Source organism: Mugil cephalus, chromosome 12 (assembly GCF_022458985.1).
Source record: "Mugil cephalus isolate CIBA_MC_2020 chromosome 12, CIBA_Mcephalus_1.1, whole genome shotgun sequence".
Taxonomy (NCBI): Eukaryota; Metazoa; Chordata; class Actinopteri; order Mugiliformes; family Mugilidae; genus Mugil; species Mugil cephalus.
Window position 1 is genome coordinate 20,795,001 of NC_061781.1, and position 27,216 is coordinate 20,822,216.

The 27,216-nt window shown below is 39.9% G+C and overlaps 2 protein-coding genes across 2 annotated transcripts in view; both read right to left on the minus strand.

Moving 5' to 3' along the window:
• The window catches only part of cerkl (ceramide kinase-like), a 32,667-nt gene extending 14,942 nt beyond the window's left edge, over window positions 1-17,725 (minus strand). The window contains exons 1-4 of the mRNA XM_047600864.1: window positions 17,448-17,725; window positions 15,665-15,774; window positions 9,175-9,405; window positions 510-641 (exon numbers count right to left, since the gene is read on the minus strand). Of these exons, the coding sequence (XP_047456820.1) occupies window positions 510-641; window positions 9,175-9,405; window positions 15,665-15,774; window positions 17,448-17,620 (646 nt within the window). The 5' untranslated portion in view covers window positions 17,621-17,725. The remainder of the gene's footprint in view (window positions 1-509; window positions 642-9,174; window positions 9,406-15,664; window positions 15,775-17,447) is intronic.
• Window positions 17,726-21,284: 3,559 nt separating this feature from the next.
• neurod1 (neuronal differentiation 1) lies at window positions 21,285-26,240 on the minus strand. Its single transcript, XM_047601768.1, has 4 exons — window positions 26,122-26,240; window positions 24,723-24,991; window positions 23,307-23,536; window positions 21,285-22,387 (listed from the first exon to the last, which is right to left on the minus strand). Exons 2-4 carry the CDS (start codon window positions 24,977-24,979, stop codon window positions 21,816-21,818), a joined length of 1,059 nt encoding a protein of 352 aa, XP_047457724.1. The 5' UTR covers window positions 24,980-24,991; window positions 26,122-26,240; the 3' UTR covers window positions 21,285-21,815.
• Window positions 26,241-27,216: the final 976 nt, after the last annotated feature.

Here is a 27,216-nt window from a genome sequence, read left to right on the forward strand (position 1 = left end):
CAAAAAGAAGTGGGACAACGGATATCACGCCATCTGCTGAGAGGAGAGAAGAGGAAGAGGAGGAGAGGGGAAAAAAGGAGAGGAGAGGAAAAGAGGAGGAGAGGAGGAAAGAAGAAGGTAGAAATAGAAGAGGTCATGAAAGATGCTAAAGAGAATAAGAAGAGCAAAAGTGAGGAAACAAACAGGAAAAGGGGAGGAAAAGAAAGTGGGAGAAGGAACAACAAGGGAGAAAGGGAGAGGAGGTTGTCTCCCTCTGTCATAACAGATGGGCTAAGCCCCGCCCCCTGTATCAGGTTACCTAGCGACTAGAAACTGCCATTAAGTCTGACCTTTGGACCTCCTCCATACACACACACAGATTTCATATCATCTTCTCTGATGGTCAATAAAGACCAAATCTTAAAACCTCATAGTGGCATCTGCTTAGACTACATGTTTAAATCTATTAAATAAACGACTTCGTGTCCATTTATTCTATGTAGTTAGATAAAAAAGTTGGACGGACTGACCGGTGATGTCAGTGCGGATGTCGGCCATCTTGAAGAGAGGAGCCACGTGGTCTCTGTAGATGTGGACGGCCTCCTTTTTGTGGCTGCAGGGGTTGATGAACACCTTTACGTACCTGGGACGACTGCTGAAGCCTACGCGCACGCACAAACACACAAACGCACGCTGTGAGAGAAGCTGTCAACAGGTTTCACATCCACAATTAAATTATCTCAATTAGCTCAAGTGCCACAAAAATGAAAGAGGAAGAGGAATCAAAATCACGTGGCTAAACATGTCTGCTGGGTGGAAGAACTTTACACTTTTACACAATTCAGTCTGAACTTTCAACCTAAAAAGAAACAAAACAAACTTTGACAGTGTCAAAGTGAAAAATATTCCAGAGACTTTTTACTTTTTTAGAGCTTCTCAAGACAAAATATTGGCTCTGATTTCCCTATTTATTGGACTTTATACACGGTGCACACACGGTAAACAAGTAAGATAAGAAAAGCCTTTATGAATCTCCAAGGGAGGAAATTTTGCTAATTTAATTGTGAGCTTAGTTTGGATCAGAAATCATCTTATATTAAGCCACATGAATTCAAACCAGTGCCAGTCTGGAGCGATGAGTAAATTGACCTGCGTGCCGTTTTAAAATCCGGACGTGGTCTGTCTGACGCAGCATATTCAGAATATTTTATTTACAGGTTGACTCAGTGTACGTCTGTGTGCACTCACCGTATCGACTCCAAACCGCACACACAACACACACACACACACACACACTGACCCCCTGTACAGCTCGTCATTAGGCAGATTTAGAGACCGCATTATGAATCCCTGTAGACCGGCTCAGATCAATACACACACACCAGCTCCATTATCCAGCTCATTACTATAATCTGCTCCCAAAAGGCCGTGACCTCGCCCTGTTAATGACCCCGCACACACACACACAGCGCACCTCCTGCCATCGCTCCACCCCACGGGCTCTGGCCCGGTTCTCCGGAGCTCCTGTGAGGAGCCACCCGACACCTCCTCCACCATCCTCTCTACTGGACCCCCACCCTCATCCCCAGGCTCCACCCCCGCTGTCTCCCCCAAAAACACTGAGGTTACTCACTCCGCTCTAACCTACGTGGCAGCATTTAACTAATACAGGAACTAAACTTGGACCCTTTTGTTAATCTGCATCCTCGTTTTGGGTTCATTTACATAGAATAACGTTAAAAAGTAACTATAATAGTAAAGTCTAGAGGTAATGAGGAGACCAGACAGGTAAGGAAACCATGCTAACTGTAGCAACTCTGGAAAAAATTCTACTCTTTTCACAAGCTGCAAGTTTTTATTCGTGGTTGATTCCTCCGCTGCACCGACACTCGTTGACCACACATTTTTCATGTTTTTGAACAATCACAATTCCAACTTTCAGCACCTAATTCAATAGTGTTGCTTTTGTACAGTTCTGGGCCAATATTGATGATAATCTGTGTGAGATTACAGAGATATAAATTCCATTTGACAATGGATCATTAGTTTTGGCTGATCATTCAGCTGTGACAGGACAGGATAAACATATCAAAAGTTATGTCCAGACCAGTATTATGATTTGTAGGCAAATATTTATCAGGGGGGTGAAAGACAGAGGGGATGTACCCTCTGTAAGAGTGGGCTGTGGAGATGGAGCAAGTTAGACTGATGGTTATATGGAGCAAAATGGGTCAAATATTTAAATTTCTTAAAGGGCTCCTGTAAGGGGTTATATAGTGGAGAGATAAAGTTTCCAGTTATTGTGCACTGTAATAAATTTCAAGTTGGTTTAACTTATACATTTAAGTTCAAAAGCTTCCTTAAGTACATGAGTTAACTTAACTTTGAGACATCCACTTACCGTTGTAAAATTCATATTGTCAAGTTAGGTTGACACATTTCATTGAACTGACTTAAGTTGACTTGGAAGATGGAATACCAAGAACTCCTTAAATTAAGCTGAAATTATTTTTGCAGTGTCGACATACGTTTGCTGCTTCTTTATGTATTTTATTTTATTATTTCTGTCTTTAATCATTTTATTTGTTAATTTTGCCAATAAATTTGCAGTACTTATTTTATTTATTCATTGTAACCTTGTCTGGAGTTATCTTCTGTGTGTATTTTGGTTTATTTTTTCTTATTTTGTTTTATTTTATTCTTTTTTTCCTCATTGATGCAGCTAGATCAGTAGAGATGATGGTTTTCATAAAAAGGCTAAAAAAAAATGTGAAAAGTTTGTCAAAATTTTTTTTTGTCTTATTCTAACTGTGGTTGAGTTTAACAAGGACAGAGTAAGGAAGGAGTAAGGATAAAAGTAGTATTGAGCCAAATCCTTACTTTGGTTTTGTCCTTACTTTAAGTTGCTACGTAAGAATCAGCCCTTTTCAGAGCCAAATATTTTGTCACATGTTTTTAGATACACATTGGGAGGAAAAAACAACTCATCGGACTTTACTCATTGTGTTTCTTTTTCTATAATTAATCCAGTGATGATAAAAGTCCTCTGCACATTTTAATCCTAATTGTTCCAAAATGTTAACAATACAATATAATAGCATTCACATCTTTTACAGGACGTTCACCGTTTATAGAAGAACATTCATACCAAAGTGTTGCCAACGTGGCAAAATCTCACCAGGTCTCATAAGAGATGATGTCATTCAAGTTGTTGATATTTGTGTGAGACGAAAGGCGGACAGACACATGGATGTAAAGAGGTCAAGTATCCATCAGATCATCTCCCGGCCCCGGTCACTGACAGGTTGCTATGGTTCCGCTGAAGTGTTGCCATGGTAAACAATCCCAGTGTTATCAAGAAGGAGTGTTGAGTTTCTGGCACCCAGCTGCTGAACGTTTTTTTGACTTTTAAATCTAAGGTCCGTGGACAGTAATTAAAACTTTCAAACTTACTTTTTTATTGTTGATTTTTTTTGGAACCACATGGGCCTGAAAACAGCGACAGAAAATGAGAAAAATGTGCTGTTTTTCTCATCTGTATCACTGTAAAGTTATCAGTTAAGAAAAATAATCACGACTCTCAGGTGCGGACTGACTCTTAATCTCTCCTTCCACTGGACAGAAGCTGTTTTGTTCAAATTAACTAAGCTGCTGTGATTCGCTTTCCTTTTATCTTCGAGGATGCAGCTCTGTGAGGCTGTGTGAGGGGAGTACACACAGGAAGCAACGACGTGGAGACAAGAGACCATGAAATGTTAATGAAATTCAGTTGTACTGTTTGCAAGCAAAACAACCTCAACACCAAGTGGGCAGGTTTTACACTGAACTGATCTCAGTGATGGTTTCTACCTCTTAATTTACCACACTGATCAGGTGAAGGCAGATGGAACAGCTATGTCGTTGATGTCATTTTAAATAAAGAACAGAAAACTCCTGAGTGGGCTATGATGTCTTTACTGAGCCGACCTCAACATATTTATCCTGAAGGTGGTCATAGTATAGAATCTATACTGCCAATACAACATATAGCCAGTATTTATATTATTATTACGCTTTTTAATAGTATTACTGTAAAATATTTGGTACAATATTCATAGCTTGTACTTTACTATTTTGCTGCTATTTGCACTCCTGGTTAGAAACCTGCTTGTTTAGGACTGAATGTACCAGTAGTATACGCAGCAATGATAAAGGTGAATGTTATCTAATCTGCTCTAATATTTGACAGGGAAAAGTCAACAGGATTAATCCCCTGGAATGAATTTTATGCAAGTCCACCCAACAATTTTTGAGACATTTCAGCCTGAACCAAAGTGTCAGATCAACCAACCATCCAGGTTCCTAACTAACAGCAACATCAAAATCCACATCAGTTGCACTGTGCATGTTAAATGAAATTAAAGGCTGCGTCAAACGCTTTGAACTGTGTATGAACTGGACCGGAGTACGAACGTGTGTCGCTGTACAATAAAGTTTGTTTCCTGACAAACTAATAAAGCCTTCGAACTGTATATGAAGGAGAAGGAGAACGGCAGGCCGTCTTCTCTCATCAAGTTACTATGGATACCTGTTAATATGTAACACCAAGCTGCACACACACACACACACACACACACACACACACATACTTAAAGGCCCATAAAGCAGTTTATAGACGCATCCTCAGACTGAACATCTTCTTCTGTTGAAAGACACAAACTGTTCAGTGTTGCACTCGGATCTTTTTTTAGAATGGAGCTGTTATCTTGCAAGAGGCAATAAAATATAATGCATCCATATAATATATATAATTCGAGCTGTCACCCTGATGAAGGCTGCAATGTGCTGCAGTGCATAGGTGCATTTTAATTTTTACAATGTATTAGACACTTTTAATAAACGCTTATTAAACTTTGGACCTCAAGAGTGTTTTGGTCACGTTTTTCTTAGTTTGCTAAAAAATGATCCATGTTGAGAAAAACAAGAGCAACATATTTTGTTTACTTGTCTGTATTTCATCATTGTGAACAGATTATCTTTGTAGTAGTACAAGAAAGAAGAACATAATTATTGTGTTATTTGTAGCTCTAGTAATAATATTACAGCTAAACCTTACTGGTAGTGGCTCCACACAGTGTGTTGATGCTGTCATTTTGACCTTATGACACCTCAAAGCACCACGTGACTCCACTTTGTCAGTGTGAACCCAGACTAACAGCTCTGTAAGAAAGCAGAAACCTGACAAGGGACCGACCAGACAATTGATCTGGGAGGAGTTGTGACGGCACCTGGCAGCCTAGGCGAGCTAGGTTTTCGGTCGTCCCCGTGAGCTCCGCCGCCGCTACGGGCTTGTCAGTCTGTTGTGCTGTTGAACAACTGCAGTCAATCTATTCGGCCGTCTGACCGCATGTATGGAAGCAGACTCTATACAGCATTAATGCTCGCCTTTTGACGCTAAGACCGCCATTCACTTGTCGCGCGGCATTCTGCAGCTGCTTCAGAATAATGCTCCAGAAACAGGAAGTGTCTGCTCCCTGATTACCATTGTGTCAGCTGAGTGTTTGGGCCTGGAGGTTAAGAAGTGGCTGCGGCGTCGGTAGCGGCGGGACTGCCTTGCTCCGCGACGCAACGATTCACACAACAATGCGCTTTTCACGCTGACCTCTGGCTGGAAAATAGGCTTAATGTCCGCACAGCGGCCGAGCCACCGACTGTGTTTACCTTTCTCACACACACACACACACAGGCTCCTCCGCCGCGGTGAGTAAAGTCACAAAAGGCGTCACAGTTTGATGTGCACTGTGACCACTCGAGCTGACACGCGACCTGTGAGCCATTCATGTGTTGTGGGCGCGAGGCCAGCGACGAAACACTTGAAGAAGTTGTGACTTTGCTGCGGGGCCTCATGGGTAATCTGGTTTGATGGACAGACGGACAGAGAGACGGACAGGTGACTGGCGATAATGTGTCAGACCGATGCCATGGTGACGGCGCGACGGTAGCGTGTGTGAGCGTGACCTTCGACCTCCTCATTTATGGCTAGCATGTAACGTCTCTGTTGGCGTCCACGTAACCGGACTAACAGAGGAGAGCTGAAATGTAAGGGGTGTTGGCGTGAGTTTAAAGCCAGAGACGCAGCGCTCCAACATTTCTATTGTGTATTAACTGTCAGCCAAGCAACGCCCACTACGGTGCACCTGGGAAAGTGGCGTCTGGGAACGTCAGTCTGCAGCTACACTCAGAACTTTATTAAAAAGCATCCTGACAGCAGGTGGTCGAGAGGAAAGTGCCTTTACGTTATAGAAAAATAATATTTAAACCTTTATGGGGCGAGAAACCATATATGGTAACTTTTAGATTGCATGTCTGTGTCTCTCAGCGAGGTGTAAAAAAGATCAAGGAAACATTCTCAGGTCAAGTCCTTGTCAAATGCGGTTTGATGCCTTTGATGAACGCTGAGCATTACTGATTTATTAGGTACCATGAAGAAGAAGTGTCCTAACGTTGTCCAATGTGATAATGTTAACAAGTGCCGGAATCAGCTCTTATGTCCTAATGCTCTAAGTACATGTTTTTTACATGTTACATGACCTAGAATCCAATAACCTCACTTAATTATCGTGGTGGGACAGGGTTTTTTACATTTTTAAAAAAAATTATTTTTATTCATCTCCCCAGGTGATATTTATTTAAGTATTTTTTCAATTTTGCGTTTACGTCACAGTTTTACAATGTGCTGGTTATAAGGGAAATCAGGCAATGTTTATGCCAAGAGAGACTGTATTACTGATCTACTGTTACTTCACAATAAAAGCACTTGAAATGGAAAATTAGATATTTTGAAAACTTTCACAAAAGTAAAAAAATAAAAAAAAAGTCCCTGCAATAACTCACTGGGGATGATAATTTAGAGTTTCCAAGTATTTCAATGCGTGTCCCATAAAGGGTTAACTACAACATTTGTTCACATCATTCACATAATTTTAAATAATTCATCACCTGCATAGTTTGAGTATGTTAGGAGGTAGCTGTTCATATCACTAATTATGGAAACTGACCCAGACGTGGAGCACGACTCACGCGTGTAAACTAAATTAAACCGGATGCGCACTGTTCCCGTAGACAGTATTTTAGCTAATCTCCCCTGCAGACGACATGATTCAGCTGCTGACAGCACGTTACTGAGTGCTGCTGGATGTGTGTGCGTAATCTGTGGGTCTTTGTTCCTGTGGATTAGTAGATTAGCTCTCCTGTCTGATGTAACTGTGACTCACTTTATTAAGATGAGTGGTGAACACGCTCATAGAAAACCACGAAATTTTAATCTGAGCTCTACTCCTGGCTACCAGCTAGCCCTCATTTGACCCTGAACTGGAAGTCATCTGTAGAGACTCCGATCCATCCAATCGCGGCTAATACTAAACATTACACACAGTAGTGGGAATATGGGGAAGATAAGGATGGGCACCACCATTTTTTGCTGGTCGATGTTAAAATGGTGAGATATTTAGACTATTAGACTATAGATGATCTATTTTTATAAACTGTCCAGACTAGCTTGAGAGCTAAACTTGAGCATATCAGATTATTTCATTAAGGTTATTTTAAATTTGGGTTCCTTAGGTCTGTGTTATTCTGTGATATGCCCCCAAAGATATAGTGTTGCTGCTCTTTAAGGGAATTTGCGTCTCAATACTTGACTCAAAAGTATCGCTGAGGAGAATGAAATCCTTCCATCAAACCAAGGGACGGATACTGACTTTGCTAGTGCTAACAATAACAATATTACTCATCAGCGTGCGTGCATGTATAATCATCTTATAGCATGATCCTCCGAGAAGCACTGACTCATGTTTCCAGTGATTCAGCTCTTATGTAACACAAGTGGTCAATCTTACAATCAGCTTGGATTTTCCATCAGGAGAGAGACTCCACGTGGAGCCGTGAAGGCTCTAAGTTGGAGCCCAAGTGGGATATAAGAGGGGTCATTCGTTTTCATTCAAATGACAAAAACACATAATCACTGTGACTAAATACAAACTGTGTCCAAAAAAACTTAAGAGTGTTTAACATGCTAATAGAAAACTATGAAGTTTTAATCTGAGCTCCACTTCTGGCTAACAGCTAGCCCTTAGCTCTGAAGAACTGAAGAAGCTACTTCAAAAGTCCAGTTGACTTTTTAAATGTATTTTTGATCTACCATGATCTGGATGACTGAGAACCTTTACTTTTTGGTTGGTCTAAAGCAGGGGCGTCAAACTCACTTTAGTTCAGGGGCCACATTCAGCCCAATTTAGTCTCCAGTGAGCTGGACCAGTAAGATAACAGAACAATGACCTAGAAGTAATAACAACTACAGATTTGTTCCATTTGTTTTAGCGCAAAGAAGAGCATGTAAATCAGGAGAACGTTCACATTAAATAAACTATCCTGTAAAAAAAAAAAAAGTAATTTCTTAAGAACACACATCGCTGTCTGCTCTGTAGTCCTGGGTCTCAGTGGTGTGTTCTGTCCAGATCTCTGACTAAAATTATTGGTAGAAGTGATTTTCATTGAAAAACTACTTTGTCTGCTATGTAATTTTGTCCCTTTGTGGGCCAGATTAGACCCTCTGGAGGGCCGCTTCTGGCCCACGGGCCGTATGTTTGACATCTGTGGTCTAAAGCATAGGTCTTCAACGGGGGGTATTATAGTGGGGTCGCAAAATCTAAGATTGATTAGACATTTTTTATATTTTTTTAATCCCGCCCCCAAAATTTAAATTTCTTTAAATACACATTAACATGACTCTAACATATTTTAGGGATAATGGATATCTAAATATTGATAATAATAATGTATATTTATAAATAGCACTAGGTTGAGTTTAATATAGAGCACATATAGTAGGTAGGGGGTCCCTACTTAATATCTCCATCAGTTTGGGGTCCTGGGCCTGAAAAACGTTGAAGAACTTTAGTCTAAAAAAATCATCCTCATGTAAATCCACTGGCTCATTGCCCATGTCTTCGTAGTTGAGTTGAGGGTGCTAGTGGATGTTCCAGGTTCTTCTTCTCCCTATTCTCTTATATTTGTAAACCCAAAGGCTTCTGAGCAGGGTAACTTTGGTGGCAAGAACCAAAGTTGTGGGCAAAGTTTTTGTAGTGAACATGAGCGTTAACATGAGCAGAGAAGTTGGTTTTATTCAACTTTTTTCCCATGTCTGAGTTGTGTTACCTGTGAGCAGGTCCTTCAGGGTGTTGTACCAAGTGTGCGTGTGCTCCGCGGAGGCGTTGTGTAGGTGCAGCGTGTCCTCCTCCAGCTTCAACCCTCTCCTCCTACAGCAGAAGAGAGCCACGCCGAGCACCGCGCCCCCAGACTCCTGGCCCGCCGCTCGCCGCCGTTTCACCTTCACCGCAATCACGTCCTGCAGCATCAGCACATCTGGCTGCAGGACACTCGCCTCACCTGCAGAGAGAAAAAAAACAACATAGAGTTTAATGCAGAGGACACGACACGCCTTCAATCTCAAACCTCTGTTAGGAAAGAAACTAAAAACAAGACAATTTATTCAAAATATTAAAATGCTCTTTTACATAAGTTCTTAAGTTTACCTTGATACTTTACGTTTGGATTTTAGTTTGACTTTTAACAATGCTGACACTGTTGTACTTCACAGATAAAACCTTAAGGTCAACACCAAAGACCAAGAAGTTTTTTGATATTTGTGCATACATGTTAGTTTGTTCAGGCCTCTTGTCAGTCAGTAAAATATGAATGTACTGTGGTGCAGCTTGTTACGTAATGCTACACAATTTAGTGTCTTAATCAATAATCCCCTGACATGCAGCAGCACGTGTCAGTCAATAACGGTAATCGGTGACGAATTCTGAAATCCGATTGGTCCACGTTAGATTAACCATTCAATCCTCTGAGGATAATGTCAGCAGAGCTCAGGTGGTTCACTCAGTTGCATAACACATATGCACGCATGCATATAAGGTGAGTTGATAATTTATCACAGAGGGAGCCTTCATAGACCCATAGATCAAAGCAAATCAACATATCACGTCTGTTTTACAACCTGTTCACACTGACTGATGATGACGGATGGTGAAGTGATCTAAAGTGAAAACTCCAGTACACATATTCAAAAATTCTCCTCTGATATCACTGTTTAGCTATTTTAGTCAATGAAACCAAACGAATGTCTTTTATTCTTACAAAGGTTTTACAGGAAAATTTTCACTTTGTGTGTGCGGACCTGCAATGGAAGGAAAGTAACAAAAAGATGCAATTTTGGAATAAAATAACTGTAACTTTGCAGAATACACAACTAATTTATTTAGCGCAGACATATAAATCCTCCTACTCACTGGGGACTCCATCACATACACTATAGGTGAATCAGTTAAGGATCTTAATGAGTGGTATCACAAATCGTTAAAATGAATCAAATGCATAAGGAGTTGTTAATATGCCAAACCTGCAGTTCCCAAAACGGACACTTGGGGCTCTCTCCAAAAATGAGTCAACCCCAATAGCACTTTGTGTTAGTGTCCACATCTACAGCAGAAATAAATATATTTTGAGCCTGTAGAGCTAATTCCTGCATACATGACAAATCTAGGGTTGTGGATTTCTATATAAGTCATCCATTTAAATCAACTTAAGGCTGAAATCATGCATAATTAAGGGCGTGACTTGTGGTTCCCTGACACTAGTGGGTTCATCGATTTTTATATAAAGTTAATCGTCTTAAAGAAAACCTTACACACTAGCTTGTAGTATGTTTACTACTGGCTTATAGTTTGTTTACAATATTTAATTAGGACAATAGAAATGTAGAAAACAGTAGAATAATCTGAGTGTATGAGATTCTGCTCTGGTCTTGGAATCATGTTAAAATTTAATCTTTTTTTTATAGTTTTCAAGTTTCAAACTTCAGATCTCATTAGCAATAGCTTTTCTTATGCACAGATTTTAAGACTAAATCCTTATCAATCATCAGATTATGTCATAATTAAACACGCTCTATTTGTCTGGATATTTGACATGAAAAATAGCTTTTATTCTGAAGGTCAAACCAGCTTCAGGGACAGACAGATGTCACAGCAGGTGGACAAACATCTGTACATGAAAAAAAAAAAAAAATTGCACTCAAACATATTGATAATACTTTAAAGCCCTGCTGTATACAGCATGATATCCGGTGTGATGATACACAGTATGTGATTTTGATCTGAGCTCTTTTATGGTAAGTTACTCTAAAGCTAGAAGACACAATAAAGAGCCCTGATTGATCTGTCTGCTCAGAGGAAATAAAGCCACAAAAGGAGACATGAACCTGCTGCTCTGACAATATTTGCAAACTCGCAGTAATCAATAACGCGCGCAGTGCGAAACGAACGTACCACCGAGCACCTGGGACGGTATAAAACTCAGAGTAAACAGCTCGGAGCGGGCAGATCCATCAGGAAATAAATGATGATAGCTGATTAACCCCGCTCTCTATGAAATACCCTCCTGCTGTTATCAAACACCAAATACCCCAAAACCGCCCACCCCTCTTCCTCCGGAGAGGCCAGCGTCCATATGTCAGGGTCACAGTGTGTATGACGGCCGTCTGTCTGTTGCTGTTGCTTCAGTCTCTCTTCATTGTGTTTAATTAATATCGTATATATTCAAAGTTATTTTCCACAGGAGCTCTTAAAGAGAGCAAACTAATCCCAGAGTAGAGTTAATGGAGCGAAGCACCTGCAGCTACAATAGTGTTTGAATTAGTTAGTGTTAGGTTTTGCAATTTATACTGTAAAAACCAATTAATTGGTCAAGTTAAAACATTTTAAATTTGAGAAAATTCTATTCCATTCCATTATTTATTGAACTGTACTTGAACAAAAAGTAACAAGTTAAGAGTAAATGTCCATCTTTCTCAGCTTTCTTTCACATCGTCTGTTTCAGGATTTAAAATGCTGTAAATTCTGGGAACATGACCACCAAAAAAAATCTCAAATCTTGTAGGTGTTGTAAAGTTATCTCTTAAAGAACAAAGCAATACAAAGATGATTAAAAATGTCTATATAAAAATTCACCCCTTTCAAAATTCTAACAGGTTTCAGACCTGATAAACAAATACATCAGGAAGAGAACGAGAGAGAAAGATTTTTAACAAAAAAACTGTCTGCAGACATGATTTTTTTTGGTTTGCTTAATACCTAATCTTTCAAAGTCTCAAACATCCCAATATTTTGAATTAATTTTTACTGCTGGAAACGAGGTTGAATGAAAGATAACCAATGTGCCAATAAACAACCCAAACATCCCTGCTGCCATCACAGAGAATTATTACATTTTATTCGTTTCTATCTGTGGATGCTTTGGCTACAAAAATGTGCATCGCTTGCCATCTGCATGAAGGAAAAGAAGGACATTTAAAGAATGAAACGGAAAAAGAAGGAGGCAGATTTTCCATCCACCTCGATAGAGATGAATCTGATCTGAGCTGACAGAACCTGCGGAGATGCTACAAACACACGCACACTCTGGTTGCTTCCAGATGGAAATGAGTTTCCCATCATGCCCTCACAACCCACTGTGCCAGCATACACACACACACACACACACACACACACACACACACACACACACACACACACACATTAATGAATGTAACATAGGTGCTTATTATTAAAACAGTCAGGTAACTGTGTTTATCCATTACCTGGAGACAAATGATAAAATTAACACCAAATACACCTCAACCGTGATAAATGGTTAGAGGTGTAGGGACCCCAACACACACACACACACACACACACACACACACACACACACACACACACACACACACACACACACACACACACACACACACTCACACACACTCAGTGGCAGTCCAGTCTCATCGTAACCCGGCCATGTGGTCACTGTGGGGAGTTATGGATCATAATCCACACACACACACACACACAGTCCTGTTTCCATCACTTGACAGGACAATACACCAACTTATATTCATTTCCCAGAGAATTACCGCAACCCACAACACTGACCCTAAACCAAATTAGAAATCTGTAATTTGTTTTTGTCCACAAAAGAGACTATTTGAACAGATTTACGTCCTTTCACCATCAGTAATGCTAGTAAACACACACACACACACACACACACACACACACACACACACACACACACACACACACACACACACACACACACACACAAATAATGGCCACTATCAGTTGTTCTTATGCTGCCTTCATCTGGAACTCACGAACTTTCATTTATAACGTGACCTTCCATTCAAGTGCTAACATCAGCTGTAAGAAAGTCATGACAACACCACTGCTTGGCTATTTTAAATACTGTGAGTTTGTCTAAGTATTTCTATTTTTAGTACCTTTTCTTTTTACCTAATGTGTCTGCCCCATTTGCATTTCACTGTACTTGTACACTGACACTAAAAGATATCTATCTATTATAGAGGCTATGAGGTTTAGCAAGATCACGACTGGATAACTTAATGTAGGAAATACAAAGATGCAATGAAAGGTTGAGGCAGTTGGCCACATCAACACTTTTTTTCAGACATATTATAATTAGCATCCAAAAGTAGAAAGCAGAAGAGCTACTACCAGCTGGGAGGCTAGGAAGCTAGGGAGAGCTACAAACTGTCTTACAGAGCCGGCCTCTTCTGAATCATGCTGATTAGTTGGTCAACAGATTATTAACTGTAGATGATCCGAGCTGTTGTGGAAATATGAGAGTTTTGTGTTGGCCTTCCTGACTTTTTCCTTGACCTAGTCTCGTCACATCCCTTGTTTTTCTTCTCATGCACGGACGATTAATCAAATCAACATTCAGCTAATTCAGATGAAAAGTCACTTTACTGGCACCGATGTAAGGCCACAACACAAATAAGACATAGCCACAGTCCTAACAACACGCCTGCTTTAATAGAAGTGTTGCTGATATGAAACATAACTCGTCCAATTTCAATTTCTCTGCTTGTTCCAGATATTTTTGATTTTACACACCAGCTCCTTATCGTACATTAACTGCATTTTGGACTGGATCATTTTAAATTCTTTCAAACTGCGTCGAATTTTCTGCATCGGTACAAAATGCAATGTGTCTGTGAGTCTTGGGTCTCACCTCCCTGACGGACGGACGGACAGAAAGAGAGAGAGAGAGAGAGGGACGGGATGAATTCATGTGTAGAAATAAACAACAACAGCTGATTCATTTATATAGAAATATCTAATCAACACACACACAGCATGCTGACAGGCTCACTGTGTGTGTGTGTCTATGTGTTTGTATGTGTGTGTTAATCTCCTCACACTGAGAGACTCTAATAACCCCCCACGGGCCATACCAACTGCTCTCTACTACTGCCAACACACGCACACAGTGTTGGCTTAATGACATTAGCTTGGATGAAATACAGCGAAACAGATTGGCTTCAATCACACACACATTGAATTTACACCTTCATCCTGCTTCACTAACCAGTTCTGTGTGAATGGGCTTCAACCTAAAATATAAAAACCACACAAATAACACTGTCATATGACCAGGATAATACCACAACAGTGGAAGCAAAATATTACATGAGAAAATCAGGGTTCGTTAATGTTTAAGGGATCTTTCACAGAGCTGATGTAGGGAAATCTTTATCATTGTCATGATTCTACACACCATAAATATATAAAGTAATTTGCCACTCATCCCTTTATAGGTCACCAATGGACCTTATAGGCTGTGGTTGCCTAGGTAACCCTTCTTTCGTATTTTCCATCACCAAATATGTGAAAAAAACATAACTTAAGTATAAGTATTTCTAGCGTAAGGACTAACAGAGGATATACTTAAATAAAAAAACTGGGATCAGGCTTCAGTCAAGCCCAATCTTTTGTAGTTATTTGTTTTGCGTCAGCCATAAACCAAAAACACATCTCTGCAGTGTCAAAACTTGTTGTTCTTGTTCTGTTTTAATGTTGTTTGGGTAGTGTCATCGCCATTAACTCTATATACTGTGGACAAACCCAATCGTGATGTCACCCATTGGATTCTGAACCTGGAAAATGAAGCCTGAAGTACTCGCCATGTTGGATGCGCTGAGTTAAAGCAGCCTGGACTTTGAGACTCTTCGCTACAAAAGCAAAAGCAAACCATTTAAAGCAAGAATAATTATGCAGAATTTTAAACCTCAATAAAAAATAAAATAAAAAAATCACCCTCTGTACAGTTGAATAGTGACACTAACTATTGAGACCAAAGTCATTTTTTGTACCAGGCTGTAAACATGTTTAATAATGCTGAGCTTCATCACTCAGACCTGGAGGTTACTGCCTGGTCATAGCTGAAATCTAAAACTTCTGCTTTGTTCAGGCTTGGTCTGAGTTGCAGGTTTGATGCAACTAGAGACCGGAGTAATACATGCAACTACAAAGGACAATCTCCACACATAACAAATATTTTAAAAGTGTATTTTCCTACAAAATTTTCAGTTTATTGGTTTGGAAAGTAAACAATTTTCCAACTTTGACGATAGAAACAGAGTTAATTTGGTCTGGTGCTGTGTGTATGTGTCCAGATGTCAAGTTTCAGGTGGTCTCAACAAGATAAAACTTCTCTGTTACAACACCAGCTGCCCTGAAACAGACACCCACAGGACCCACACTGACAATCACCACGACAACCCGTCGCCACGGAGACCGACCTGTGGGAGTTTCTGGGAGGATGGGGGTCCAGGTCAGTCTGGTTCGTGTGAGCAGGACGTCGTGACTCTTCTTCCCCAGTTTGAAGATCCCACGCAGGATAAAGCACTCACTAACGCACACAAAGACACAAGCACAGTTTATTTACAAACATTCGTCAATGAAGCGACTGATCGGTCAATCGTGCAAGTGCAGAATACTTAGATTGTTGATTATTTTGCCCGTTAGTTACTCAATCCATGAATTGTTAGGTCAACAACACAATGAAAATAATCTTTTATTTGACAAACCGTCCAAAATCCAAATATATATTCAGGATACAAGCAAATGTGACAAAAACCCTAAAAGCTTACACAGGAGACCTGCGTGTCTTTGGTATTTTATCTGAAAACATTATAAACTATATAAAAAAAAAAGATTTAAATGACAATTTGGTGACTTAAATGACCCAGCCCCCTCTATGTTAATATGTTAATTATGTTGAATATAGTAGCTGCAACACCTACAAACCTTTGTTGGATCATAAAATAAGAACATGGAAAAGAAGTTAAAAGTTATTCAACAGTTAACTGTATTAACCAATGTTGTGAGGGTTCTGGGGAAGCTTTTACAGTTTTTACTATAACTCAGTCAGTATATTAATGCTATGTCCTGCCACATCATAACTAGACATCTCAATCTATGAGCAAAGACCAAATAGCTTAAGCTAGATCACGTTTTTTATCTAGAAAAGATTAATGCGTATGGTGAGCGTCCATGACATTCCAATACTGCTGAGTTTCTGCTGGCTGGACGTGAAGTTTAATGAGTTTAAAGAGTCTGACATGACACAATGTCTCCAACTCCTCTTATTGCAAATGGCGTCGTCTTCATCACAAGATGGTGGAGCCCATTTCTGCAATATTTTGGCTCCACTTGTGTGCAGTGGGAGAATATGGAGACACAGGATATTGTAAAGCTATGTACACAAAGGAAACTACACTCAGTGATGTGGCAACCAGAGACCATGGAAAGTCAGGTGGATGCAGAGATGACCTTTGAACCTTTGAAGTGATTTGGCAGATGCATCTGATGCAAACACAGACTTCTCTAAACATTTACCACGAGGAAATACCGTCCACACCTTTTGGTCCCTTCAACCAGATTCAACATCCTGATAGCAGGCTTACAACGTAAGGTGAGTTCTGATCCAGCTGCAATGTTGGCGGTATTTTTTATTTCAAATTGAGAGTCGCTATGGCCTCTGTTCACTTGCAATGTATATATTCATGTTTCACTTTATGCAAGAGGGTTATCTAGGCAACCAGAGCCTGTGATGTCCACCAGCAAACAACTGTTTGCACAAAGCTGTGAATGATGCAAATCACTTAATATGTGAATGAGGCTTAAACTTGTAGAAAATGAATAAAAGTCATATTTCTATCACCTTTTCCACAGTGTTCTGAGATCTTGTATCATCTGCTTCTGCTATTGTTTAATGTAAACCAGCAGAAAAAAATGAGAATTTACACAGATTTGTCTCAGTGTATTCATAATATTTACTTACAGAAGTGATTCATGATTATGGTCAAGGCTACTTTTGGTTGTAAACTACAGAAAGATTCAACCTGAGGAGCACGTGGTCCTTAACCGGAGCAGTGAAATGCATGTTGGGTATTTCCACTGTAGCAGCTGCAGTTTTAACTACAGGGATTTTACTTTGAAATCGCTTTTAGACAGTGGTTTAGGCTGTATTTTAGTTTGTTTACATGTGGGTCTGTGTAGAAAGTCAGGGAAACCACTCACCTCCGCTCCTCCTCCTCCCCCTCCGCCTCCTCAACCTCTTCCTCCACCTGCTCCTCTTGTTCCTGCTTCTCCTCCTCCTCCTTCTTCTTCCTCCCGCTCCGCTTCTCTTTCTTCTTTTTCTTCTTCTTCCTCTCTTTCTGTTCTTCCTGTAGCTCCTCCTCGGGCTCCGACATGTTTACGGACCCGACTTACGAACAAATAAACAAACAAACACGGCGGTTGTGAGTTTGTAGCCCTCTGATAAACATTAAGCTGATCACAGTGTATTTCCGGGTCTCGTCGCCATGGAGACAGGTCGCAGCTTAGCTTTAACGCACGGCGTAATTAAAAGACGTGCACGTTCCTGTACGGGAGCGCGCAAAACAGTTTACTAGTTGTAATTATTTAATTATTATTATTTAATTATTTCAAGCCATTTGCAGTTTTCTTGTACATTTGTTCATATACTAAGTCTGTACATTTTTTTTCTTACACTATTTTCCTTTTTTATTTCATATTACTAGATATTGCTTATTTTTATATTTTTATTTTATTTTAATTTTCGTTTATCTTTATTTTTACTTGTGGTTCTTAAGAGTGTTTCCTTTATGTGCAACTAAGCTACTGTGACCAAACAATTTCCCTTGTGGATCATTAAAGTCTATCTAAGTCTAAGCCTAAGTAATTGCATTTACTCTGGGTATTTTTACTCTGGCTATGTATATTTTTATTGATGTTCAATATGTAACAAATAGCATCTTTAAGTTATTTAAAAAAAAAAAAAATACTTTAATGTGTTTTCAATCCAAAATATTTCATAGCACTTGCGTTTTTTTAAAACTTATTACTGAAAGAAATAGACTATCGTTAATAGGATAAAGTCTTATAGAATATATGAATTAGATAAAAACATTATTCAAATTTAAACCAAATTATTTGAAATAATTTATCTAAACTGCCCATTGACTTTTGCGTTGATACTTTCTGTAAAGCACTTTTATAAGTACTATAAAGATTATAAAGAAAACTTTAAAGAAACTATAAAGAAACTTATGTTGTGACATTATTTATTTGTTGCTAACAATATAAGTTAAATGTAATTATTTTAATTCTCCTAGCCTGGTGCAGCCAAATCAATTCTTTTCATAACATGAGTCTAACAACATGTTATATCTGTCAAAATCAGATCAGACAAAAAAGTAGCTCAAGTAGCATGACTACATTGTTGTTACGCTTCTGTCCAGCGTATCCAAATGTTTAACGACAACTTTTTCAAATCCTATATATTGTTTTTAGTTGCGACATCAATAAATGAGAAAAGGTTGGTATAATTTTCAAGTTCAGGGAAGCAAATATTTTCCTGTTTTTTTTTGTTTTGTTTTTTAATCGGTGTGGCATGTACTCGAGGTTTCCCCTGGTGGCCGATAAACAAACAGCACCCTCCATCACCTCTTATTCTTGTTAAGTAGTGATTTTTCTTGTCTCTGCCTTCATTGATGAGGAGACTTTGATGAGTTCACTAAGGCTTCGCAGTGACCAAACCCAAATTCTTGAAACCCACAAAGGTAAAATTTATTGTGTAAAAGTGTTTCACATAGTTACAAACCAAAGGTGTGTGTTTTGTAGGTGTTTATTTTTGTAAACTTTCACTCTGACAATAAAGAGACAATAAAGAGTAGATGTTTACTTAAGTTTTGATGAGAAAACATCTTCCATGTAGGGAATGAGTGTAGAACCTGAACTTAGCTTTGCTTAGCTTAGTTTAGCTTAGCTTAGCTTAGCTTAACTTGGATGAAGAGCACATGCAGGGTCAGTGTTGCTAGATGGTAAATGACAAATTTTCGTACCAGAAACTTCAAATTATTGTACATTATGGGAATTTATGTAATTATTGATCGTACAGAGGGTGATATTATCGTACAAATACGATAATTATCGTACATCTGGCAACGCTATGCAGGGTGAAACAGCTAGCTATGTAGTAACATCTCTAAAACGCACATATTTAAATATTTAAATGTTGTATTGTACACAAACATACTTTTTCATTTGATTAAAACATATGAAGGTGCTGTGATTTAATTTTGGAGGTTGTGTTTTGTAGAGCTGATACACTGTGTTGTTTAAGCATTTAAGCTTAGGCTAAATAACAGACACACATTAGTGTTGAATTTATAACAGCACCACAAACTACATCCTCCCAAGTTTAAAACCAGTGATGAGTTTCTCTGCTCTGTTAACAGCAAAAAAAAAAAGAAAAGAAAAAAGAGCATTAATGGCGTCACAACTGTGTCCGTCTCTACCTGCTGTGTAATAAACATACATTGACTGGTGAAGGTGTCAGCCTGTATGATTTAACCGACACCAGAGAGGAGGGTGGGTGAGGTAGAAATACCATATCATGAGCCACAGCGCTAACACACACACACGCAGCGTGAGTGTTGCAGGCAGATGGCCGAGTATAAGCTGCATTAATCAGTGTTATGATCAGCCAGCAGTCTGAAACGCAAAACCGACTACGACTAATACTATTGATACTGCTAATGCTTCAGCTACTATTCGGAGCGCGGCGTTTTATGAACTGTGTATGATTCCACTCGGCTTTTTCGAGTAATTTCCATCAGTATTTTGCCACAATGTTCCTGGACCTGTGTTGAATGTTACACTCTCCTGTCATCATATAAGGGGGAAAGTCCAGTAAATAAACACAACAATTTATGCAAATATTTTATTTAGATATATTTTCTTCACGGGCTGAAGAGGATAAATCTTCATGCTGCTGTCTGACTTTCTCTCATCAATATTCCACTTTAACAGGGGGGGAGGCTAAATGGTGGGATATGACCACCATATTGTCCCTGTTGACTCACACACACGCACACATCTACATACGCACATACATATAGACACACACATGCACAGTAGGACAACAGTGTGTGTGTGTGTGTGTGTGTGTGTGTGTGTGTGTTGGTTGGGGGGGGCTCTCATGCATAAACGAGATCATTTTCATAAATTAAAATCTTGCCTGCAGAACGAACATCTGTGCCCTCCACACACACACACACACACACACACACACACACACACACACACACACACACACACACACACACACACACACACACACACACACACACACAGTAATCCTGGTTTTGTCCTTCAGCCGGTGTGATAATGTTATTAACATTGTTTCCCCGTAAGGAGAGACGTGTTTTCTCCTCATGTGTCCAGTATCATACTTGGATCCTAAATTACCACAAATCGCATGGAAAGTTTGTGACGTTCTCCAGAAAACGTCTGAACGTCCGTGAGCCACTTGGTGCGTTGGTGTTAAATACTCCTCCAGTAATGTGGTAAATGTGAAATGTGAAACTTCACGACAGCTCACCGAAATGTTCTAATGATTAATTTCTACTTTAATTTTCCATTAATGATGGGAATGTAGTTGCATTCCCATCATCTCTATTACCTACTGCTGGTGTCCAGGCTAATTAGCTGGTGTTTTTTTATTTCTGTGACTCGGCTAATTGTATCTCATTTCTGACCACTGGTCTGCTGGTTGGTTCTCCAGTTGGACCTGGCTTCTAAGGGAGTTTTGCCTTAGATCATGGAACAAGGGATTGGAACATCTCATCCTGTGTATTAATGAACAGATTACTTGATTGTATGGAACTCAACATTCATGGTTTATGTTAAATTGCATTTGCTGCTAAAGACTGACATTATAAAACATGTTCAGTGTTAAGATTTCTAAATGCAGCTCCAGTGAACTAAAATCTCTCAGAATGCCTTTTCTAAACTGGACTGAGGAGGTGTTTTTGTAGTTTTGCTGAAAATGAACAGAGTCTCTCAGGCGAATCACATCAAATTCCTTTTTAATAAAAGGCCTTTATAAACATCTATCATATAAAATATGAACAAGAGTCACATGAAATGTTTAACGGAACGCTACAGGAACGTTATAAAAAGCAAAAAGTAAAAACCACATGAACGACAGGAACACTTTGGCCCAACGCCGGCCCCGACGTCGCCTCACACACCCACCCAAAAATAGAGAAATCTTTATTCTTTCAACATTTGGAATCATCAGCTGAGCCGCGCTCAGGTTTTAACAAAATTGCATAGTTTCCTCCAGATTATTGCTCATTGATTATTGATTATTTTTTTTTAAAACGATGACATGGATATTAACGAGACATTCAGAGAGGGCGTCTTCTGCAGGACGAAGCGCTATAAGAAGGTTAAACCGTCGTCAGGTTGAGTCGCGGAGCCTGACGCAGACAGACAGAAGAAAAGACGGAAAGACAGCTATGGAAACGATAGACGCACACATGACTGTCTGTCTCTCTCTGTCTTCATCAGTCCCTCAGTCCTTCAGCCTCCTCTTCCTCAAGAGTCGTGGAAGATGGCGTTCAGCTGGGCGTTCATTAGTCGCTCGTGGTGCGAGTGTCCGTCAAAGCCCATCAGCCCGTCCACCTGCAGCTCCCCGCACCGCGGGTTGGACCCCCCGTTGCCATACATGGCGGGGTGGCCCCCAGCTCCCCCGCCTCCGCCTCCGCCGTAGTGCACGCTGAAGGAGAAGCTCTTGTCGTACTCGGCGGCCGTGACGGCCTCGTGCTTGAAGGACGAGGAGAAGTTGCCGTTGATGCTGAGGGGCGGACTGAGGGGCGGGTCGAACGCCGGGCCGTCCGACACCAGGACGCCGTCGAAGAAGGGCTCCAGAGGGCCGTAGGGCTGACCTTTGACCTGGTGGAAGATGTGGGACGGGTCCATGGTGCCGTAGGGGGGGCTGGGCAGGCCGGCTGTCAGCCCGGGGCTCTGGTAGGAGAAGTGTCCGGGGTAGGCGGCGGCGCTGGCTGGAGGGATGTGGGTCGACATGTCGGGCGTCTGCTCCGGCAAGAAGGTCCGAGGGTTGAGCTGCAGGCAGCCCGCCACCAGATTAGTGGTCGGCTGAGACAGACCTGAGAGCAGAGAGACAATATGGGTCAATGTATGCAACACCAATGATATCAGATGGCTAATATGTTTTAATACCTGTTGGTATCTGTAAATAATAACAATAGACTTGTTAATACTTTTCATATATCGCCGCTAAAATATAAATATACAGCTATCAATAAAAACTGTTACTAAATGCAACAACCTTATCTGTTAATGGAAAATAAATGTCAATAATTATTAACATTTATGAGCGCAGGTTAATACCCTGTGTACCTGTGATTATATAATGTGTCATACGTGTTTAATTATGTGGGTAAATTCATGTTCATTTTTAATCATTTGAAAAAAAAAAAGTAAATATTTGCACGTTTCTTATCTTCGTGTGCATCTCGGACACAACTCAAATGCTTCACTCTGAAGCCTCCACGAAACAAGACTCAAACGGAAGTAGCTCAGTTGTGTCACTGGAAGTTACAGTATTCAGGTTACCTGCCGACGGTTTAATGAGCTCTACCATTGACCTCGTTACCTCATTAACAACCACTGTAACAGTAAAAGGTTTCGTTATATTATTTCTTTTTAAATGTGTTTGGTTCATGCATTCATGTTCCGTTCTGGATGAACTGTGACAGCATTAAGCTTAAATTTCCATTTACTTGCTCCTCAGTGGGTTACCTCTACAGATTTGAATGACGCTGCCACTTTCTGGACAAACTTTACGTACTTTTAACTTCTGGAGAAACAGAATTACCTCTACAGACAAGAAGATCAGACAACTTGTTCCCCTAACCGTGAACTGCGACAGGATGAATTCTCTATTCTATTATTTGGATTTCACAACATTTTTGGGTCCAAGCAAACTTCCTTGTTGATGCCACGTGGTTCATTTCCTTCACTGCAATCAGAGATCAGACTCTTAGCTGGTGGTGGTGTTGTTACCTTTGCAGAGCGCCTGGACGAAGCTCATGAGGTCGGGGGCTTTGCCGGAGCGCAGGATCTCGCTCAGGGCCCAGATGTAGTTCTTGGCGAGGCGGAGCGTCTCGATCTTGGACAGCTTCTGGGTTTTGGAGTAACAGGGGACGACTTTTCTCAGGCTCTCCAGGGCGTCGTTGAGCCCGTGCATGCGGTTCCTCTCTCGGGCGTTAGCTTTCATCCGGCGGATCTTAAACCTTCAGAAACAGATTCATACGTTAGTAAGTTATCATATCTGTAACATCTCAGTGTAGAGATAATATTCAGAAATCTCTCGTGAGACAAACAAATGCCTTCAACCATGAGTATTTGGCATCCCAGCTAATGTCTTTTCTATTAATTTGTAAGTGCTCCCACAACCAACAAACAGTATGATTTAGGTAGTAAAACGCAAGGTGCAGAAAATAAACCTTTTCTTCTTTTTTGATTTGATTTGATGTATTTTTAGTGTCTGTTGAGGAACATATTACAACTTGTCGTCTGCGAATTAAAATAAAAAAATATGTCCCAGGAAAAGCAGCCTGTAGTATATGAAGCCTGACAGAAAAACTCAGGGATGAATTGTATTGGGTTAGAAACCATAAATGTAGAGCGACTGCAACAAAACAATAACCAGGACCCATTTCCTAATGAACATCTATCTGCAAAGACCCTTTCTATAAATATTCTCATATTTTTAAAGCAGTGCTTTTCTTCTGTTTCAAGCGTCTGCATTTTTTAGAAATACCGTAAAGCAGTTTCACCCATTAGAAAAACAAAGGTTCATGAGTTCCTATACATTCCTGGAGTCTGTTGCTAATGGTAGACAAGACGCTGATTTATCTTGTGCATCATAATAAAAACTTAATTGTAAATACACCATTAAGTAAAGGGTTGAGAGTTTGGACAAATTCTTGTGCACATCAGTTGTTAAATTTTATAGTTCAAATTTTATTCCAGTTATTGGTTTGTGAGTTGTAGTGAAGCGTTTGTTCACGCTGTCTTAGCTCCACTTTTGGTCCCTATCGCCTCCTCAGGAAATCCATGGACTTAAGCGTTAGCTCAGCTCTAAATGTCGGCTGGTTGGGGCTGAACAAACAGTGCCAAGTGGATTTTCAGGCTTTTCAGGTGATGACACCCACGTTGTCTTTTGTTCTCCTGGTTATTTGGTTCATGCACAAATACAAACCGTGGCTCCTTTTCAGAAGTAAATAAAAATGAATTGTACAATCTTTGTAGTTTTAAGATGAATCAGGACCGAGAAACGAGGAAAAGGATTTTATTCCTCCGTGTGTGTGGGTCAGATTAAATACATCCTACTCCTCTGAGGATGATCCCTGCCGGTTTCCTTCCCTTGTCTCCTTCTGGACACACTTCAAGTTTTTCATTTTTAGGAAAATCTACCTCTGCATGCGAGCTTTCGTCATCTTCTTCTTCTTCGGTCCTCGCCTCTTGGGTTTGTTCTCTCCGTCTTCTTCCTCCTCCTCTTCCTCCTCCTCCTCCTCCTCCTCGTCCTCTTCGTCCTCCAGATGGTGCAGGTGGTCTTCGTCCTCCTCCCCTCCGTCTCCTTCTCCTCCTTCCCTCTCGGTCTCTCGCCCTGCGGGGCTGTGAAGCTCCTGCTGCTCCTCTGACTCCTGCTCCTCCCGTACAGACCTGGTCATGATGCTGATTCTCTGATGAACAGAAGAAATAAATTCACTGTTGAAAAACACTCAGGTCACACTTGTTCTCTGTGTAGACGTGTAAAAGTAAACTTGTTTAGAATTGTTTTTGAGATTTTCCTCAGGTATTGTTTAAATTATTGTAATTAATAAAAGATTGACTAAAAACGTTTCATAATTATTAGCTTGTCCCATTTACATGAATATAAAGTTTATTCTTCCTTTGAATTAAATGAGAAGAAACACAATAAAAGTGTTTAACAGAGAGAAACAAATAACAAAAACACAGTCAAAACGAGGTTGTAATTAAATCAGAACGAAAAACCAGCGTCGAATTTAATTGAATTTATTGTAATCACACGTTCACCAGCGATAGCTTTAAAATCTGCGCAACACGTCGCTTTTACATGGAAACATCTTATCAAACATCCTCAGATTGTCCAGAAAGTTAATAAATTAAGTTAATGGTTAATATACGACCTGTTTGGATCCAGTTAAAAGACGTAGAAACTCCGGTATGCAAACATAAAATTATATATAAAAAAAGAATTTCGTTTTAACTCGAATAATAAATAAATACATTTTATATAACATGAAAGAATCGCATTTATAATAATAATAATAATAATTGGCCTAATAATAAGCCAGTAAATAAGGTACGTCTTTTCTTTTCCTCTTTCCACTCCGTTTTTTTTTCTCAGGACGATAAACAGGTGAAGAGAACATTCTGGATAAACGCAAATAAAACAAATAAAGCAAAAAACTACAATAAATCAAACACTATGAAAACAGTTTTTAAAATCCTCATTTTCAAATTGCATAAAGAAAGAATAATTGTTTTCGTGGGAAATTGAGGCAACGCCAAAAATGAAACATTAAATAGTCTAAAAAAAAAAAAAATGTATTTGCCCAAGAAGTGAAAACTAAACTAGAAATATTACATAGACTATTAAATGAAATTAACGTTTGTCTTGGTTTATTTCTGAGAATTGCTGGCGACTTGTTCAATTAAAGACGAGTTAAATATAATGAATATATTAATTAATTCGGTTTAAAATTGTGATACTTTGATCAGATGTGTCGTCCTGGAAGTCAGGAGAATTATTCATTATTATTGTTATTATTTTTCATTAAAAACCTACCTGTTGTGATGAGCTGCGCTGTCCTTCAGACTGACTGCATCCCGCGTGTTTTTTTTTTTAATTATTATTTTTCTCTCTCTCTCGTGCGTGGCTGTGCGTGATCTGCTGAGAGCTGTCTGAGGTGTGTGTGTGGGATGCTGCTGGTTTTATACCCAGATAACACACACACACAAACACACAAACACACACACACACACACACTCAGAGGGGTTGGGGACGAGGAGGGGGGGGGACAAATTTGTGGCACGCCCTCCCGGCACGCGCCATATGGTGCTTACGTCATTAAAACGGCCCCGGGGATCACGTGACAAATCTTCCATTCGTATCAGCCAAATACTCTCTCTCTCTCTCTCTCTCTCTCTCTCTCTCTCTCTCTCTCTTTGTGAGGAAAGTTGACCATCTGTCGCATCACAAATTGACGCATGCGCACAGACCCAAACCTACTCCTGGAAGGTGTTGTAAATCAAATCAAATCAAATCAGACTTTATAATTTTGACAAACATGCAGCTGTAATGTAGACTGAATGGAATTGCGTTCCTCTCGGAGATCTGCACAGATATATAATAAAAAATTCCTTTAGTTAAAATAAAATAAAATAAAATAAAATAAAATGCATGGTAGATGGTGCCCTTCCCCGCATCAAGTCAGCAGTTAAACAGTGTAACTGCAGCTTGTGGTAGAAAACTGTTCCCCTGTAATTTTCACCTGATGGCAGCGGTTGATAGACTTCATCTGTTCTTGCAGCGGCTCTGGAAAAGTTCTTGAGCAGATGCAGCGAGACTTGGAAAACTCTTTCTGTCCCACGTCACTACCCTCTGCAGAGCCTTCTTGTCAGCTACCGTAGAGGGTGAACATCATTCCTCTGCAGAAGTGACATTCAGTACCACTGATTCCCTTTCTGATTTGTTACAAGTCAAATTCAGGCGATACCAATACTCTGTGTAAATACACCCCAATGTGTCTGGTAAACCTAAAAAAAAAAAAAAAAAGAAAGAATACAAGTGTTACGTGAGTAATTTATTTATTTATTTTAAATTGAAGTAATGACCTCATTTAGTATAGAGTCAAACTAATACAACAAAAACAAACACAGG

What these genes read in the sequence shown, in the direction of transcription:
- neurod1 (XM_047601768.1), bottom strand. Translation starts at nt 24,979, where the DNA reads ATGACCAGGTCTGTACGGGAGGAGCAGGAGTCAGAGGAGCAGCAGGAG. An exon ending in ACGAAAGCTCGCATGCAGAG is followed by an intron (nt 23,537 to 24,722) that starts GTAGATTTTCCT and finishes CTGTTTCTGAAG; the next exon opens with GTTTAAGATCCGCCGGATGA. An exon ending in CGTCCAGGCGCTCTGCAAAG is followed by an intron (nt 22,388 to 23,306) that starts GTAACAACACCA and finishes CTCTGCTCTCAG; the next exon opens with GTCTGTCTCAGCCGACCACT.